This window comes from Anolis sagrei, chromosome 5 (genome assembly GCF_037176765.1).
Source record: "Anolis sagrei isolate rAnoSag1 chromosome 5, rAnoSag1.mat, whole genome shotgun sequence".
Classification (NCBI taxonomy): Eukaryota; Metazoa; Chordata; class Lepidosauria; order Squamata; family Dactyloidae; genus Anolis; species Anolis sagrei.
In genome coordinates, this window is record NC_090025.1 from 76,121,598 (window position 1) to 76,139,677 (window position 18,080).

An 18,080-nucleotide genomic window follows, 5' to 3' on the forward strand; every position below is an offset into this window, starting at 1 on the left:
ACAGACCTTGACATTTGGGAGTTGTAGTTGCTGGGATTTATAGTTCACCTACAATCAAAGAGCATTCTGAACCCCATCAACGATAGAATTGGGCTAATTTTCCCCCATGACCAACAGAAAATACTGTGTTTTCTGATGGTCTTTGGCAACCCCTCTGACACCCCCCTTGCAACCCCCCCAGGGGTCCCGACCCCAGGTTGAGAAACTCTGCTCTAAGGCAATATGTCAGGAGGGAATGCTAAGTACAGCCCAAGAAACTTTTCAGGCCCCTTCCACACAGCTGAATAAAACCCCACATTTTCCGCTATGAACTGGGATATATGGCAGTGTGGACTCAGATAACCCAATTCAAAGCATATATTGTGGATTATGTGTTTTGATATTCTGGGTTTTATGGCTGTGTGGAAGGGCCCCCAGCAATCCAGAATGGATGCAGCTGGCCCCCACTTGGAACTGTTATGACTCAATGCTATGCACTTGTCATAGTCGCTTGTTGGGTCTCATTTGGCCACAGTGCTGTGGCCTCACAACTCCCAGGATGACACAGCATGGAGCCATGTGGGTTCAAAGTGGCCTCAAATTGCATTGATTCTGAGGGCCCTTCCACACAGCCCTATACTCCAGAATATCAAAACAGAAAATCCGACAATATCTGCTTTGAACTGGGTTATCTGATAGGGCTGGGTAACCACGGAAAAATTTGTTTCTAAACTCGATTCATTTCCAGGGAGCGCTAGTGTTTCCAAATTCTAAATACTTCCGAAATTTTGAGATTTCAAAGTTTCCTTATTTATGAAATTTCGTTAATTTTGAATCGATTCGTTAATGGCGGATGCGATTGCGCAATATGGTAAAAAACCTCCAAATGGGACAGGGGAATTTCTGAAGCTTCCCTCTACCTCTGTTGTTGACTGTTGGTGTAATAAAACAAACAACAACTATAAAACTTGTACCAGACATGCAAAAATAATTACGTAATAATTACGAAATAACAAAATAATTACGAAATAAATTGAAAAAATTGTTTCGAATCTAATTTACTCCTCACACTATTCCAAAATGGCTCAATATCAGATCGTAAGCTAATTTAAATACGAATTAATAACGAATTACGAAATTAACGAACGAAACCGCCCAGCCCTATTATCTGAGGGTCCTTCCACACAGCCATGTAACCCAGAATATCAAGGCAGAAAATCCCACAATATTTGTTTTGAACTGGGTTATCCGAGGGCCCTTCCACAAAGCCCTATAATCCAGGATATCAAGGCAGAAAATCCCACAATATCTGCTTTGAACTGGGTTATCTGAGGGCCCTTCCACACAGACCTATACCCCAAAATATCAAGGCAGAAAATCCCATAAAACTTGCTTTGAACTGTGTTATGAATCCACACTACCATACATTCCAGTTCAAAGCAGAAAATGTGGGATTTTATTCAACTGTGGGGAAGGGGCCTTAGATACCCCAGTTCAAAACAGATATTGTGGGATTTTCTGCCTTGATATTCTGGGATATATGGCTGTGTGGACGGGGCCCTATTCTGTGTAGATGTATCAAGCGCAGGGACTCTGTAGAAGCGCGAATGACGTGGCTCTCTAGAGATTGATAGACAAGGGAGGCGAAATCTGCCTTGCTTCCGGTGCCCCGCCTCCTCACTTCCGGCCTGGAGAAGCCCTTCTAGCCGCTACCCTCTCCTCCTCTTACTCCTCCTCCTTCCTCTGAGGGCTGCTGGGAGTTGTATTCGGAGAGGCGGCTGAGGACCATGGAGGCAGCGGGGGCTTGGCGGCAAGGCGGCCGAGGCAGGGGCAGCAACAGGGCGGCCTCGGCGGGGATAGGGAGCCGACCCGGCGGCCGGGGAAGGGCTCGAGGGACTGGAGTAGCGGCTTGGAATAGCGGCGGCGGCCCTGGAGCCAGCGGTGAGTCTCTCTCCTCACTGCGCATGCGCAGGAAGGCCCTTTGCACACACCTCCACCCTGAAGGCAGAGGCAAGCTAGGAGTCCTTCACCCGAAGGATGCTTGGGACCAGATTTGAGTCTCCTATGGAGAGACAAAGCAGGGTATACATAAACATCACAACAATGACACACAACAATAATAGGCTTTGAATCATTGGGTTGCTGTGAGTTTTCCGTGTTGTATGAGAGAGAAGCATTCTCTCTCATAGAATTATAGAATCATAGAGAGAGAAGCAATATTCCAGATGTGGTCTAACCAAAACAGAATAGAGGGGTAGCATTACTTCCCTAGATCTAGACACTATGCTCCTATTGATGCAGGGATTTTGGCCTGCATCAATAGGAGCATAGTGTCTAGATCTAGGGAAGTAATGCTACCCCTCTATTCAGTTTTGGTTAGACCACATCTGGAATATTGTGTCCAGTTCTGGGCACCACAATTCAAGAGAGATATTGACAAGCTGGAATGTGTCCAGAGGAGAGCGACTAAAATGATAAAAGGTCTGGAGAACAAGCCCTATGAGGAGCGGCTTAAGGAGCTGGGCATGTTTAGCCTGAAGAAGAGAAGGCTGAGAGGGGATATGATAGCCATGTATAAATATGTGAGAGGAAGCCACAGGGAGGAAGGAGCAAGCTTGTTTTCTGCTTCCTTGCAGACTAGGACGTGGAACAATGGCTTCAAACTACAAGAGAGGAGATTCCATCTGAACATGGGGAAGAACTTTCTGACTGTGAGAGCCATTCAGCAGTGGAACTCTCTGCCCCGGAGTGTGGTGGAGGCTCCTTCTTTGGAAGCTTTTAAACAGACGCTGGATGGCCATCTGTCAGGGGTGATTTGAATGCAATATTCCTGCTTCTTGGCAGGGGGTTGGACTGGATGGCCCATGAGGTCTCTTCCAACTCTTTGATTCTATGATTCTATGATTCTCCTGACGTTTCGCCCACATCGATGTGAGGTCTGTTGGAAACCCGGCCAGTGAGGTTTATAAATATGGGATATCCAAGATGGGAGAAAGAACTTTTGTTTGTTTGAGGCAAATGTTAATATTGCAATTGGCCACCTTGATTATAATAATAATAATAATAATAATAATAATCTTTATTTATACCCCACCAACATCTCCCCAATGGGGACTCAGAGCGGCTTACATGAGACCAAGCCCAAACAACAATTACAGTAAAGAGAAATCGAACGCAAACCAAAAACGCAAACAATAAACAACAACACCATATTGTCAAAGGCTTTCATGGCTGGAATCACTAGGTTCTTGTTGGTTTTTTCGGGCTACATGGCCATGTTCTAGAGGCATTTTTTCCTGACGTTTTGCCTGCATCTATGGCAAGCGTCCTCAGAGGTAGCGAGGTCTGTTAGAATTAGGAAAATGGGTTTATATATCTGTGGAATGACTGGGGTGGGGCAAAGAGCTCTTCTCTGTGCCTTATGGCTTCAAAGCCTGGCTGCCTTGAAGCTGCAATATGACCAATTGCAACATTCATACCTACTCACACAGACAAGAGTTCTTTCTCTACCTTGGACATTTCGCAGATATATAAACCCCACTAGCCAAGTTTCCAACAGATCTCACAACCTCAAACTGCAACATATGGCAGTAAAGAACCAACCTCAGTAACATGTAGAAAGTAACCAAGAATTCCTGTGTTTTAAGAACTCCTGATCTTATTTTTCATGTGTTCTGGCTTTGCACACTAGAAGATTATTTAACAATGTTCTATTTATACAGAAAAGCTGTCAAAAATGCCGTTTCTGATATTTCTTTACTTTATATGATGGGCTAGATTTTGAAACAGAAATTTTGTTTGTTTTTGGATTTTTGCATTTCATGTGTTTAAAAAAGTTGTATTTTCGATGCCTCTGATACAGCCCTATGCAATTCATAGTGTTGCCATAAGTTGCCAGGAGACAGCATGACAGCATTTTAGTATAAATGTTATCACTTTTTTTTACCATAACAGAATTGGCATCTCAAAAGAAATTTGATGAGATCAAGAAGGCTAATCAAGCTGCGGCTAAAAAGCTTGTGGAAGAGCAGTTTAGTTCCTCCTCTGAAGATGACGAAGAAGAGATTGAAGGAAAACATGGAAGAATATTGGAAAAAACATTTACAACTTACACTGTTCAAACCGGTAAAGCCTTTCCCCTTTTCAGATTTCAGTATGCCCAAGAAGACAATTGATTATTCAAATGATTTCCAAGTAGTGCAGTAAGAGATTCCTTGCATTAATAGGTTTTTTAGATTTATTTATTTATTCAAATAGACATACAAATGTAAATAGACATAGATTTCTTTAAAGGGTCACAGTCTTCTATTTAAATAGTACATATAAAGGTATCATAGGCTCTAACTTAATGTCCACTTCCTCCATGTCTACAGTCTTATAGGATCCTCTATATACATTTTTGTTGTAATTTTTCATTGAAATGTTGAATCATTGGTTGCCATTCATTAAAAAAGTTCTCTAATAATTCTCCTCTTAACAGTACAGTTATTTTATCCATTATCAGCAAATCTGTAATGTATTTTTCCCATTCTTCTAAGGGAGATATCTTTGAGGTTTTCCAATATCTTGCATATACTATTCGACTTGCCTCTGTCATGTAAAACAATTTTTCCTAATTTCCTTTCTAGTTCTTCATCAGGCATGTTCAAAAGGTACATTTGTGGTGTCATTTTGAAATTTGTGACATCTTTTCGAGATATACATGAATCTGTTTCCAGTAGTTGTTTACTTTGTTGCAAGTCCACCATATGTGGTAAAATGTACCTTTTTCTTTCCCACATTTCCAACATTTGTTGGTGCAATTATACATCTTGGCTAGTCTCTTTGGAGGGAGATACCGTCGCAGGTGCATTTTGTAAACATTTTCTTATAGGTTTTGACATGCTGTGTATTTTGTTCTTCTCTTCTGTGTCTTTTACCATTCGGCCATTTTAATCTCTTGGCCTATGTTTTGAGCCCACCTAATCATTGAGTCTTTTACTACTTCCTCTTCTGTGTGCCAAGTCAGTCAATTTTTGTATATATATGATATAAGTCCTTTTGGTTTCTGGACATTGCCACATCAAAACATGTTTTTGCAGTGTGGAAGCCCAGGGTTCTAAGTTCTTTAAATTTCTCACACAGCTGTCTGTATAGAAGCCAATTGCATTTAAGGCCCATTTGGTTCAATTCTTCTAGAGGTTTCATTTTTGGGTTTTCTAAGTCGGTCTGGATCAGCTCCCTGTAGATTAACCATTTCCCTTGAAGGATGTTCTTCCTTTTGTAGTCTGCCTCATGTGTCTTTGTAAAATTCTTTTTAAAAAATATCTATTCCAGGTGTTTAGAATTGGTCTCTGAATATAATGGCCATTAAATGTGCCTGTTGGTTTGGCCTTTTGTATGTCCAAATACTTGCATTAATAGTTTTACTCTAGGAACAATATAGTCAGTAGAATGTAAAAACAATGCAAGCATATTTGAATATAAATATACTTAAAAGCTTTAAGTATATCACTAAAAAGGGAGGGAGCACTGACAGTATGAATCTGTGTTTGCATCTTTATGCTGCTCCATGCTAAGGAAGACAGGGCAAAAGCTGCATTATGTACTGATTAAATGGTCAATCTGCAGCAAGTTTCCATCTTGCCATGGCAGTGTCCTTTTCTTTGCTGTAATGTACACAGTGTTCTCTGTCATGAATCAAAAGGTGAATTCTTGTCCTCTGGCTGAGGCAGATTCCAGAACTGCAGTGAAGGCGCTATGCAGTCCCTTCAGAGTCAGAAAATAAGAGAAGGTGATTCTATTCATAGGGACACTAATTATAACTTGGCACCATTTGTAGGGTATACATTATTTGAAGAGCCACTATAAGCAAGAAATGAGATAGGCACGGCTTTGATTCATACATAAATTCTGTAACATCTTTGTCTGGAAAGAAATGCTTCATTAGATTGTTCTATTATTTATTTATTTATTTATTTATTTATTTACAGTATTTATATTCTGCCCTTCTCACCCCGCAGGGGACTCAGGGCAGATTACAATGTACACATATATGGCAAACATTCAATGCCAAAAACACACAACAGATATAGACAGTCAGAGGCTATTTAACTTTTTCTGGCTACCAGGGGAGCTGTTGCTTTCATCGTCCATCTGCGACACTGATGAAGTATTTCCGCATTCCCCGCATGCTTTGCTGGAGTCTTTTTTTATAGCCTCATAAATTAGTTAAATTAGCCTCCCCACACATAGGTGGTACCTAATTTTCCTACTTGACAGATGCAACTGTCTTTCGGGTTGCAGAGGTCGACAACAAGCTACACAATTGGTTGGAAGCTCACTCCAACCTGGGCTGGCTTTGAACTCATGACCTTTTGGTTAGAAGTGATCTTAATACAGCTGACATTCAGCCAGCTGCGCCACAGTCCCGGTGCTTTGATACTGATCCATAGGCAATAGTTAGGATAATGCATCCTTAACTGGTATTGTGAAATAAATGTATTTTTTGTGTTCAAAGGTGGAGATGCAAGCGAATTGGAGCGCACAAGACAGTACATGAATGATGCTTTCCAGTCTGGAGCGATGACATGCTTGATTTGTATTGCTTCAATTAAGAGAAACCAAGCTGTATGTATTTTGCCTTATGAGTACTGTCATAGCATTATTTGCCTCTCTATTTACTGTTCTGTTGGAGTTGCCTTAATCTCTAAATATAAATATCAGATGTAACTTAGCATTTGGAATCTCCTTGAATAACGTGACACAAATGCAGTGATACAGATTCAATGCATTCATCTTTTTGCTGGGAGTGGACAGTTCGTTCAACTAATGGGTGATGCTATTGTAAGAATTATTGGACTCTGGCCTGACTTCTGGCTTTTGCACCCTGTAACATTTGCTTGGGAAATCTTATACTATACAGGCAGTCCCCAAATTACAAACAAGATAGATTATGTATTGTCGAAGGCTTTCATGGTCGGAATCACTGGGTTGTTTTAGGTTTTTTTGGGCTATATGGCCATGTTCTAGAGGCATTCTCCCCTGACGTTTTGCCTGCATCTATTATGTAGGCTTGTTCTGAAGTTGAGTTTGTATGTAAGTTGAAACAGGCACTTTAAAAAAAGTGTAACTCCAGCCACACACACACACACACACACACACACAAAATTAAGCAAACTTTGGATAGCATAGGGAAGAGTTAATACCCCTGTGGTGTTTGTTACCTTTACCCCTGTTCAGAAGATCTCACCTCACTTTCTGTCCCTGTGATCACTGGATTTTGAAAAAAAAACTGACTTGTTGTGGAAACAAGGATTGGTGATAGAGCTGCAGTGGAGACACCTTTTCCCTATCATAATAACTCTTCCAGGGATGGAGCCCCCAGTGACGCAATGGGTTGAACCCTTGTGCCGGCAGGACTGAAGACTAACAGGTCACAGGTTTGAATCCGGGGAGAGCGCAGATGAGCTCCCTCTGTCAGCTCTAGCTCCCCATGCGGTTGCATGAGAGAAGCCTCAAACAAAGATGGTAAAACATCAAAAAACATCTGGGTGTCCCCTGGGCAATGTTCTTTCAGACAACCAATTCTCTCACACCATAAGCGACTTGCAGTTTCTCAAGTCACTCCTGACATGAAAAAAACCAAAACCAAAACAAAAAAAACCTCTTCCAGGAGTGAATTTTCTTCCCTAGGAGTAGATTTCTCTCACTTCTTGTTCTATCTCCTCTGTTCTTAACTATGAGTTGTATGTAAGTCAGATGTTTGTAACTCGGGGACTGTCTGTATTTCAGATTTGTTTTACCATAAGAGCTGTTGTTCCTGTTTAATTGACAACCTGTAATGACAAAGTTGCCATTTATGTTACGTTGCCACTACAGCATTTGCTGAGTTATCACCCTGATCTTCCCCTCAATTGGAGGCAGGCCTTATCAGGACAAAATCAGTCTCTTCTTTGAAAGAGAGATGGGAGACGAGCTGCTTTCTTTTCTTGTAGTCTTGCAACTCTTTTTATTAAAAATTCCAGTACATTTATTTATTGCTATCAAGTAGAATCTGTGATGAGATTTTGGCTGTGTCATCCCTATGAATACACTTCCTGATGGAGGCATACAAGACCCTCTCTTTGCAGCTCTTTTTTAAAATTAAGACAGTTTTATGTGTGGATTAAGTCAGGGTTTCTTCAACTTTTTTCACTCACAACCCTTTTTTCACCCGAGAAACTTTTATATGACCTCAGATATATAAAACAGGTATAAAAACAAACATTCACTGATAACAAATCAGCATTTGCAAGACTTACTAAACAGACTGATTTCCCCTTTTTATGGACTACAGTTGCAGTATTTTTGCAGAGGTCACTGTAAATATGGTGTCGTTGCTAACAGATTTATGTTTATGTGGCATTTAGAAATCTTTTACTATTGCCAATTTTTTTGTGACCCCAACATTGAGTTAAGTAAGGGCACCCAATTTGCGGTTGGGATCCACAGTTTAAGAAGCTCTGGATTAAGTAAATTGCTCATTCCTGGAGGCTGCTATGGGACAAATCATGGAAGATAAAGGTTAAGAGATGACTGAGTTTATAGACATAAAGTACAAAGTGCATGCAGTATGATGTGGGAGAATGTTTTACAGGTTACAATTATTTTTATTGTGATATGTTTATAATGGTTTATTATTAATTTGCTTTTATAGTTGTACAGGGTGAGGCAGCATAACTTCCTTTTTTCAAAACTTAATAAAACCCATTGTATGAATCAGAAATTTTATTTTTTTATTTTTATAATGTAGGCGCTTACCTAAAGTTTTGTTTTACGTAGTTTTGAAGATCAAATTAGGTAAGTGATACCCCCCATTCTCCATAGACCGAGTAAACCTATTTCTGGCGTTTGTCATGACTCTTGCCAGCATAGCAGGTGTTATGTTGGCAATTTCTTCCTGGATGTTGGTCTTCAAATCTTGTAGGGTCCTTGGATGGTTCACATAAACACAAGATTCCAAAAAACCCATAGAAAAAAAAACAAGGGGCCAAATCTGGAGAGTGGGCCGGCCACTCCAAATCCGCTCGAAAGGTAGGCCTCAACGGCAAAAGCACGCTCCTCACTGTTCCAACGCATGATGGCGACTGAACTGCGTCAGGACAAAACTTTATACTCCCGCCTCTCAAACAAGACCACTAGCTCTCCGCTACGTCTTCAACCGACTGAATGGCGCGCATTTTAAAAAAGGAAGTTATGCTGCCTCACCTGTATTTATTGTGCACTAACCTAGTAACTCTTTACCAAAATATGTATGTATAATAATTTTCATATGTCCAGTGAACAAATTAATGAGTCAGGACTTCTGATCTATCTGTGCCTTTTAGGTCTGGAGTTGCTATGGCTGTTTCTGCATATTCCACATGCCTTGCATTCAGAAGTGGGCAAAGGATAGTCTTTTCTTAATATCCTCTCCTTTGACAGATGATGATTTTGGAAAAAAGGATTATCCATGGCCATGGTATGCTTTTTGGTGTTTTGTTTGAAAGCTGTTTTTTGTAGTGGAAAAATTAAGTAATGGCTTTAAAAAGAAGAGTGGCTGTAGTTCTAAAGCTGCAAAATGAGTTCTCTGATGTTGCTTTTGCAAAATTGGTTTCATGTTGAAGCTTCCCTAATTAATCCAGTCTATAATGTCTGTCTCTAGTAAACATAAACCACATCAGAATCGGGTTTGCACATTTTTTTTCACTTTATCAGATAATATCTAGAAAACTCCCACTATAGTTCAAAACCAGATGCCTCATTTTATTCCACTTAAAATAATTTACTACATATTTAAGAACATTGGAAACAGAACACAGTGATTCATTAAAACATCTATTAAATACAGATTCAAGTGCATGACTTCCCTGACCATCCTTTGTCTTTCTTTGTGGAGATCATTGAGGACAGCAGTCATAGATGCACCCCCTTGGTGGAGCAGTGAGTTAAACTGCTAAGCTGCTGAACTTGCTGATCTAAAGATCAGTGGTTTGAATCCGGGGAGTGGAGTAAGCTCCCACTGTTAGCCCCAGCTTCTGCCAACCTAACAGTTCAAAAACATCCAAATGTTAGTAGATCAGTAGGTACCGCTTCTGTGGGAAGATAACGGTGCCTCTAGCCCTAAACAGTTTGGGTTCAGTCTATTTACATGACCACATATCTCCTTATGAACCTGTTTGGGGATTAAGATCTGCAGGGAAGGCCCTCCTCACAGCCCCACCTTTGCCACAATCACGGTTGGAAAGAACAAGGGAGAGGGCCTTATTAGTTGTGGCCCCTCGGCTCTGGAACATCCTCCCCAGGGAGGTTAGGCAAGTTTCCACACTTTCAACTTTCACAAGGGATTAAAAACCTGGCTTTTTAACAGGCCTTTGACAATGGTTAATGCAATATCTAATGGCTGGAGGACTGAAATGGGACCAAGTTTTAATTGGATTTTTGCTTTTTAACTAAACCAGTGGCTGGGATGCTTTAATTGGTTTATTTAACATCACGACTGTTTATTTTTACTTGTGAATGATGGCTGTGGTATCAATTTAATATGTTGATTTATTTTTATATTATTGCATTTTTGGTGATTTACATTACTTTTGTTGTTTAACTTAATAATTATTGTTTATGGTTTGCACTGTTATTGTGTTGCAAGTTGCTCTGAGTCCCCTCCGGGAAATGGGGCAGGATACAAGTAAATTATTATTATTATTATTATTATTATTATTATTATTATTATAGGCCTGTAAAACCTGTGGCCAGGCCCGTAGCCAGGATTTCGTTTCGGGGGGGCTGAATTTTTTTTCAGGGGGGTTTCGGGGGGGGGGTGAGTTTTTTGGGGGGGGCTGAATCTGAGTGAAAGAGGGTCTAGCCTAGCAAACCTTTTGTATCATTACCCCAATACCCCCATGCATATGGGATATATTGAGTATGGTGATCAGATCATGATATGAATAAACATAACAGTTTAAATAATGCACCATTAAGGCCTTTTCGCGAACCACCATGAAAATTTCGGGGGGGGGGGGGCTGAAGCCCCCCGAGGGCCCCCCCCCCCGGCCACATGCCTGCCTGTGGCCCTTCCACTGTTTGGGATTCCAACTCCCAGAACTCCTAGCTTGCTTGTCCAGTCGTCAGGAATTCTGAGAACTGAAGTTGAAAACACCTGAAGGGCCACAGGCTTTGCAAGGCTGCTCTAGAATTCTCTCTGCAGAGTGGTTCCCCTGGTACATTGCCATTTTTTTCCCAGGCAAAATTTAATATTTTCAGGCATTTAAATAGTTCTGTTTTTAATCCATAATAATAATAATAATAATAATAATAATATTTTTTCAATTTTACCACCTCTCATTTCAGCTTTTTTCATTGATTCAATTTTTATGTTATCTTTAATTAATTGTATACATGCTATTTTAAAGTTTGCTGGAAACATTTTATATAAAACAAATAAATAAAACTGTTTCCAGTTGCTCATCATAATGGAATCCCTTTCTAGGCTGGCCCTACAGTTCCAATCCTTGGGCTTCTGTTGCTCATATTGCCCCTTTCCCTCTCATGATCCCTGTCTTTATCTGGTACTTGGACCTTAAGGTGATTCTTGTTATGGACACATGGTTGGGTTGATCAGTGAATCTGCAGTGTTAAACATGACCAGTCTCCTTATCCGCTCTTCAATGGAATAGTCAGACACAATTGTAGAAAATAAATAAATAAATATGCACTATATAAAAAAGAATTAAACAAGAAATCCCTGACCTCTTTTCCCATTCACAACTCCCATAATCCTATTCTGGTCTTTTCTGACTGCTGAACACTACTCATTGTTTTCTCTAGCTACCTAAGCTTCTCAGTTGTACCCATTTCCCCTCATAGGTTCTCCTTCACAGCATTCCCTGACCTGTGATTGGTAGAGTTGCCCAACTTTTCCCTTTACACTCCTATTATGAGTCCTAGCTTTTCATATTTGGGTTTTTGTCTTGCTCGATCAATGATTTATCATTTACATCTTTTCATTTATAACGTGCATTTAGCATCTATGTTGATATAATTTAACTATCGTTATTGACTAACTTTACACTTGTTATGACATCATATCCTCAAGCCAAATCTACTGAAGTCTCCATTAATTTACCTTTTTCTAGTCCAAAATGCAGGTTTGAGTACAAGCGTTCTGAGACTCCCTCTCGATACTACTGCTACTGTGGAAAGGTGGAAGATCCACCATTAGATCCCTGGCTGGTTCCACATTCCTGTGGCCAAGTATGTGAGAGAGATTTCAAGCCTTCCTGCGGACACAAGTGCCTGTTACTTTGTCACCCAGGTATATAATGTTGATATTATCGATAGTTAGTCAAGCTATCCTGAAAATATGGGATGGTGCAGATTTAAATTTTGCTGGATGTTGGGAAACTATTATAATTTAATAGTTTCCGGATTATAATTTTAAAAACATGAACAAATTCCTATGCAGACTGCACATATTTTATTTGTAGTGCAAAAAGCACTTTAGAAATACAGTAATTAAATAATTAATAATTAAAAACAACACAATAATTAAATAATTAATAATAATTAAATTCTGTCAACCTAGCAGTTCGAAAACATGCAAATGTGAGTAGATCAATAGGTACAACTCTGGCGGGAAGGTAATGGCATTCCATGCAGTCATGCTGGCCACATGACCTTGGAGGTGTCTACGGACGACGTTGGCTCTTCGGCTTAGAAATGGAGATGAGCACCACACCCCAGTCGGTTACGACTGGACTTAATGTCAGGGACCTTTACCTTTTACCTTACAATAATTAAAATGAAGAACAATTTTAACCAATATATATTTATTAGTATTTCAGTGGGAAGTGTGGACCTGCTGTTAGCTGATGAGATAGGATTGTTGTTGTTGTTATGTGCTTTCAAGTCGTTTCAGACTTAGATTGACCCTGAGTGAGGGCTAGGTAAATGACCTTGGAGGGCTGTATCTGGTCCCTCAGCCATAGTTTGGGGATCCCTCAGTTAACTCTTGTCCCGGCATGACTGCTGACCAAAAGGTTGGTGGTTTGAATTCGGGGAACGAGGTGAGCTCCCGTCTGTCAGCTCCAGCTTCCCATGTGGGGACATAAGAGAAGCCTCCCACAGGATGGTAAAACATCTGGGCATCCCCTGGGAAACATCTTTTCAGACGGCCAATTCTCTCACACCAGAAGTGACTTGTAGTTTCTCTAGTCACTCCTGACACACAAAAAATCATTTAGATTGAGAGGAAGTGACTGACTTAGGTAATTTAGTTTTGTTTAACTTGCACATAAATCTTTTTTTATCTGTTCTGTTAATTGTAACATATTGCTCCGGTGGGGAAGATGTGCTTATGGAACACTTGTGTAACTCTTCAGACTTTGAAATCTCCAGTCCTGCACATTTTTAAAAATATCGATGTGGAAAAAAATTGAGTTTTTGGGATCCAAAAACAGTAACTAGCACAAAAAAGAGTAGTAGGTGATTTCAGTAAGGAAACACTAAGGATTGATGGTTTTATTGACTTTTTATGGATGTATATTTTATATGCTAATGTTTTGAATTGTATTTTGTCTGTTGGGGGGCATTGAATTGTGCCAAATGTAAACCGCCTTGAGTCGCCTTCGGGCTGAGAAAGGCGGTATATAAATCCGGCAAATAAATAAATAAATAAATAAATGTGTTTATGCCAAGTTACTTTTGGATCTCCTTAGGTCCTTGTCCACCTTGTCCAAAGATGGTCACAGTAACCTGTTACTGCAAGAAAGCCAAACCTGTGCCACGGAGATGCAGCACAAAGGAATGGTCGTGTCAGCTGCCTTGTGGACGAAGGTTGCCATGTGGACAACACAACTGTGAAAAATCTTGTCATCCAGGTAGGTGTGTGTGTGGGAGAGAAAGTGAGATAGGTTTTTTTAGATTTAAGTGTTTTGATAGTAACATGTTTTTCATATTTAATGTTTATAATGTTTAGTTAGATCTTGTTATAACTTTGAAGTGAGCCCCTTTGGTACTGCTGATGAGAGAAGGGCAGGATATGAATAGTTTCTAATCATTGACTGTGCTTTACTTTTAGGAAACTGTCAACCCTGCCCAAGAATCAGCAAGCAAAGGTGTGTCTGTGGTAAACAGGTAGCAGAAAGACTTTGTGCAAGCCCTTTATGGCAGTGTGATCAGGTAAGTTGCCATTCTAACACATAATCAGATAGTTTGGGCTTTGCTTTGTAGGCTAACAAGCAGAACAATGGTTTTAAATGCAACTTGGAAGAGGGAGTCATTTTTGTCCATACCCTATGTGAACACCTGATGTTTACTGACTTTCTACAAGCCTTCTTTACTGTCCTTTTGCTTTCTTTTACTCTCTGTTGCTATCATTATATTGGCTCTATTTATTATATTTTATAAAATAGCATGCAAGTAATATGTTTTTTATCTTAAAAACAAAAAAGGTTTAATAAAAAGACAGATTAGAACAAGTTAAAATAGTTTGTTTTAAATTATGTGCATCCGAGAGTTTATATAAAACTAATTAAAGCCCAAAAGGTTTAATTGAAAAGCTCTGTTTTTGCTTATTGCCAAAATATTGCTGTCAATCAGGCCTCCAAGAGAAAGAAGACAGTGTTTTTTGTCTTCATTTTTAGCTTTTATAATGTCAAAATTGCTAGCAATACCATAAAAGCAATTATTTCTGCTTTTTATGGAAGAGTCCATTTTAATTGACTTTTGTTTAACCCCAAAACTGGAAGATGGGATATTTTAGATCCTTCTCATTTATGTTATGGGATGCATTGTGGACTAAAAAATGCCACATGGTACATTCGACTCTCAGTTGAGTTGAACTCGAGCAACTGACATACGACATTCACAAAACTGTGTTACATAAAATTAAGTTTTGATCATGTCAGTGTTTACTTATTGTGATTTTATTTTATTATATGTATGTTGGCATTGAATTCTTGCCATTAATATGTTGGAAACTGCCTTGAGTTCCCCCAGGGGTGAGAAAGGCGGTATATAAATATACTAAATAAATACATAAAGAAATATATTTGTCTTAATTTACTTCTAATTACTTTATTTCAATGTTAACATCAGTCAATGCGGTATGATATAGTATGGGGTATAGTATTAATTAGGCCTACTTTTTAATGGTAGTTCTCAAGCAACCAGAAACTACATTTTTCTAGCATCTTCCAATCTCCATGAGTGCCAGTTAACTGAGAGTCTACTGTACTTGAAGTATATGCTTAGCTTTGTTTTGTTCATTCTGTCTGTTTCTGGAGATGAGTGAATAGAACATGTTTGATTGGACATAGGTCACACCCTGCAATGCTTTGGGGTTCTCACTGGGGTCAGCAAAGTACTGCACATCTCACATAAAGCAATTCAAAATAAATTCTACTGCGTTAAGATTAGAAAATATAATCAAACCTTTTATTGTCTTTTATTACTGGAAAGAGTTTATGCAACTTTCAAAGCTTTATTTTAGAAGATTTAAAATTATTGTCTCCCAAAATGTAGTTTATATATTAGTTAATTCTTCAGGGGGAGGTCACCTTTTTTCTTTCCTGCATTCTGTTTATTTTGAGCCCTTAGTGCTAATTACTTCACTTGCAACTATCTTATATGCTTCCCACCAGGTTTGTGGCAAAACATTGCCTTGCGGCTATCATGTCTGTGAAGAGGTTTGTCATGGTGGCCCTTGTGGAGAATGTCCTCGTTCTGGCAAAAGGTCTTGTCCGTGTGGAAAATCCAGTAAGTCTTTTTGGCTTTTGCATCCAATTGAGCAATATAGTTATGCATCTTTAAATTGAAATGATCCAAATAGCATTCAGAAAAAAGCTGATTTTGAGGAAAAGCCTTAATAGATAATCATAGAATCATATAATAATGGTTATGTTTTTGTTGTTGTGTGCCTTCACATTTCTTTTAATGTATGGCTATCCCAAATTGATTCTATCATGAGGTTTTCTTATGGGTAGCTTCCCTCTGTAGGTGACATTTATTATCAATTTACTATACAGGGTGAGGCAGCATAACTTCCTTTTCTCAAAACTTAATAAAACCCATTGCATGAATCAGAATTTTTTTTATATATATATATATATATAATGTAGGCGCATACCTAAAGTTTTGTTTTACGTAGTTTTGAAGATCACATTAGGTAGGTGACGTTCCCCATTCTCCATACACTGAGTAAACCGTTTGTCATGACTCTTGCCGGCATAGCAGGCGTTATGTTGGCAGTTTCTTCATGGATGTTGGTTTTCAAATCTTGTAGGGTCCTTGGACTTTTCACATAAACACAGGATTTCAAAAAACACCATAGAAAAAAATTACAAGGGACAGGCTGGCCACTCCAAATCCGCTCGAAAAGTAGGCCTCAACGGCAAAAGCACTCCCCTCACTGTTCCAACGCATGATGGCGACTAAACTGTGTCAGGACAGAACTTTATACTCCTGCCTCTCGAACGAGACCACTAGCGCTCCGCTCCGTCTTCAACCGACTGAATGGCGCGCATTTTAAAAAAGGAAGTTATGCTGCCTCACCCTGTACATGCATTTGCTTAATATTAAATCAAATCACAAGTGTAAATGTCCATGTCTTGGTGCATTACATTTTTCTTTCTTTTTTATGAAACATATGAGAATGTAGATTATTCTTTTCAGTTATCTATCATATACCACAAATTTGATAGTATTTGTTTTTTTTTTTTCTTAGAATTTTCTTTGCCGTGTACGGAGGATGTGCCTACTTGTGGAGACAGTTGTGACAAAGTTCTTGAATGTGGCATTCATAGATGTTCGCAGCGCTGCCACCGAGGCCCCTGTGAAATCTGTAGGCAGGTGAGCAATGCTCTAACAATTTGATCATGTGGTTTTCAATTAAGTTCATTCCAATGCTTCTGGAGGAGTTTATTTCAGTAAATGTCCCTGAAATTAAGACTTCCCTAAAGGAAGTCTTCAGTTGTTTGATTCTCTGGACCTACAAAAACACCATCTGCACTGCTTTTTATTGTTTCTCAAGTAAGCCAAAACAACAACAAAAAAACCCCAGCATATATCATAGTTTGTGCTATATTACACAAAGCACTTTTGATCAGTATGTAGGAGCATATTTAAAACTGTATCAGGCATTTTTGGAATATTTCCTTTGTCTTGTATAGGTTCGAAACTTCCTTTTCTCAAACAATTTCATTGACAGCTCTATTTCAGACAAGCATAGCTACTTTCACATTGGGTCAGAGGGGAGGAGAGGCATGAGAGGAAGATTTAGGCAGTTTCTAAAATAATAATAATAATAATAATAATTATTATTATTATTTATTTATACTCCACTCCATCTCTCCCAGGGGGACTCGGGGCGGCTTACATGAGGCCACGCCCATCAGTACAATAAACACAATATTACACAAAAGCATAACAAAACCAGAAAATAAAATACATAAAATGCAAAACCAATATAATAGACAACACAGCAATATAAAATCAAACATTAAAATACAAAGGAATTACACTGAGCAGGGCCAAATTCAAAGATAAAAATTTTAAAACACAGGGCAATGTAAATTGTCGGGGAGCGGGATCCGGGGATTTATTTATTTATCGTGTCATCAGCAACCATTGTATTACAATTCTAACAGAGCAAAACAAACACAGAGATTAAAAAGAAAAAGAAAAAAAGAAAGAAAAAAAACCCACACAGATTTTGCAAATTTGGTATTTGGTTAAATGTCCTTTGACCAGTATCTGGCCACTTGGAGTGCCTCTGGGGTTGCCGCAAGAAGGTCCTCCATCGTGCATGTGGCAGGGCTCAGGGTGCATTGCAGCAGGTGGTCAGTGGTTTGTTCTTCTCCGCACTCGCATGCCGAGGATTCCACCCTGTAGCCCCATTTCTTAAGATTGGCTCTGCATCTCGTGGTGCCAGAGCGCAATCTGTTCAGCGCCTTCCAAGTCGCCCAGTCTTCTGAGTGCCCAGGGGGGAGTCTCTCATCTGGTATCACCCACGGATTGAGGTGCTAGGTTTGGGCCTGCCACTTTTGGACTCTCGCTTGCTGGGGTGTTCCAGCGAGTGTCTCTGTAGATCTAAGAAAACTATG

The 18,080-nt window shown here is 39.5% G+C and overlaps 1 protein-coding gene across 1 annotated transcript in view; it reads left to right on the forward strand.

Annotated features, from left to right (window-relative positions):
• Nucleotides 1–1,661: 1,661 nt before the first annotated feature.
• Nucleotides 1,662–18,080, forward strand: part of NFXL1 (nuclear transcription factor, X-box binding like 1) — a 67,813-nt gene continuing 51,394 nt past the window's right edge. Inside the window, exons 1-9 of the mRNA XM_067468786.1 lie at nt 1,662–1,920; nt 3,934–4,104; nt 6,479–6,588; nt 9,327–9,460; nt 12,114–12,292; nt 13,695–13,856; nt 14,057–14,157; nt 15,621–15,735; nt 16,703–16,827. Of these exons, the coding sequence (XP_067324887.1) occupies nt 1,767–1,920; nt 3,934–4,104; nt 6,479–6,588; nt 9,327–9,460; nt 12,114–12,292; nt 13,695–13,856; nt 14,057–14,157; nt 15,621–15,735; nt 16,703–16,827 (1,251 nt within the window). The 5' untranslated portion in view covers nt 1,662–1,766. The remainder of the gene's footprint in view (nt 1,921–3,933; nt 4,105–6,478; nt 6,589–9,326; nt 9,461–12,113; nt 12,293–13,694; nt 13,857–14,056; nt 14,158–15,620; nt 15,736–16,702; nt 16,828–18,080) is intronic.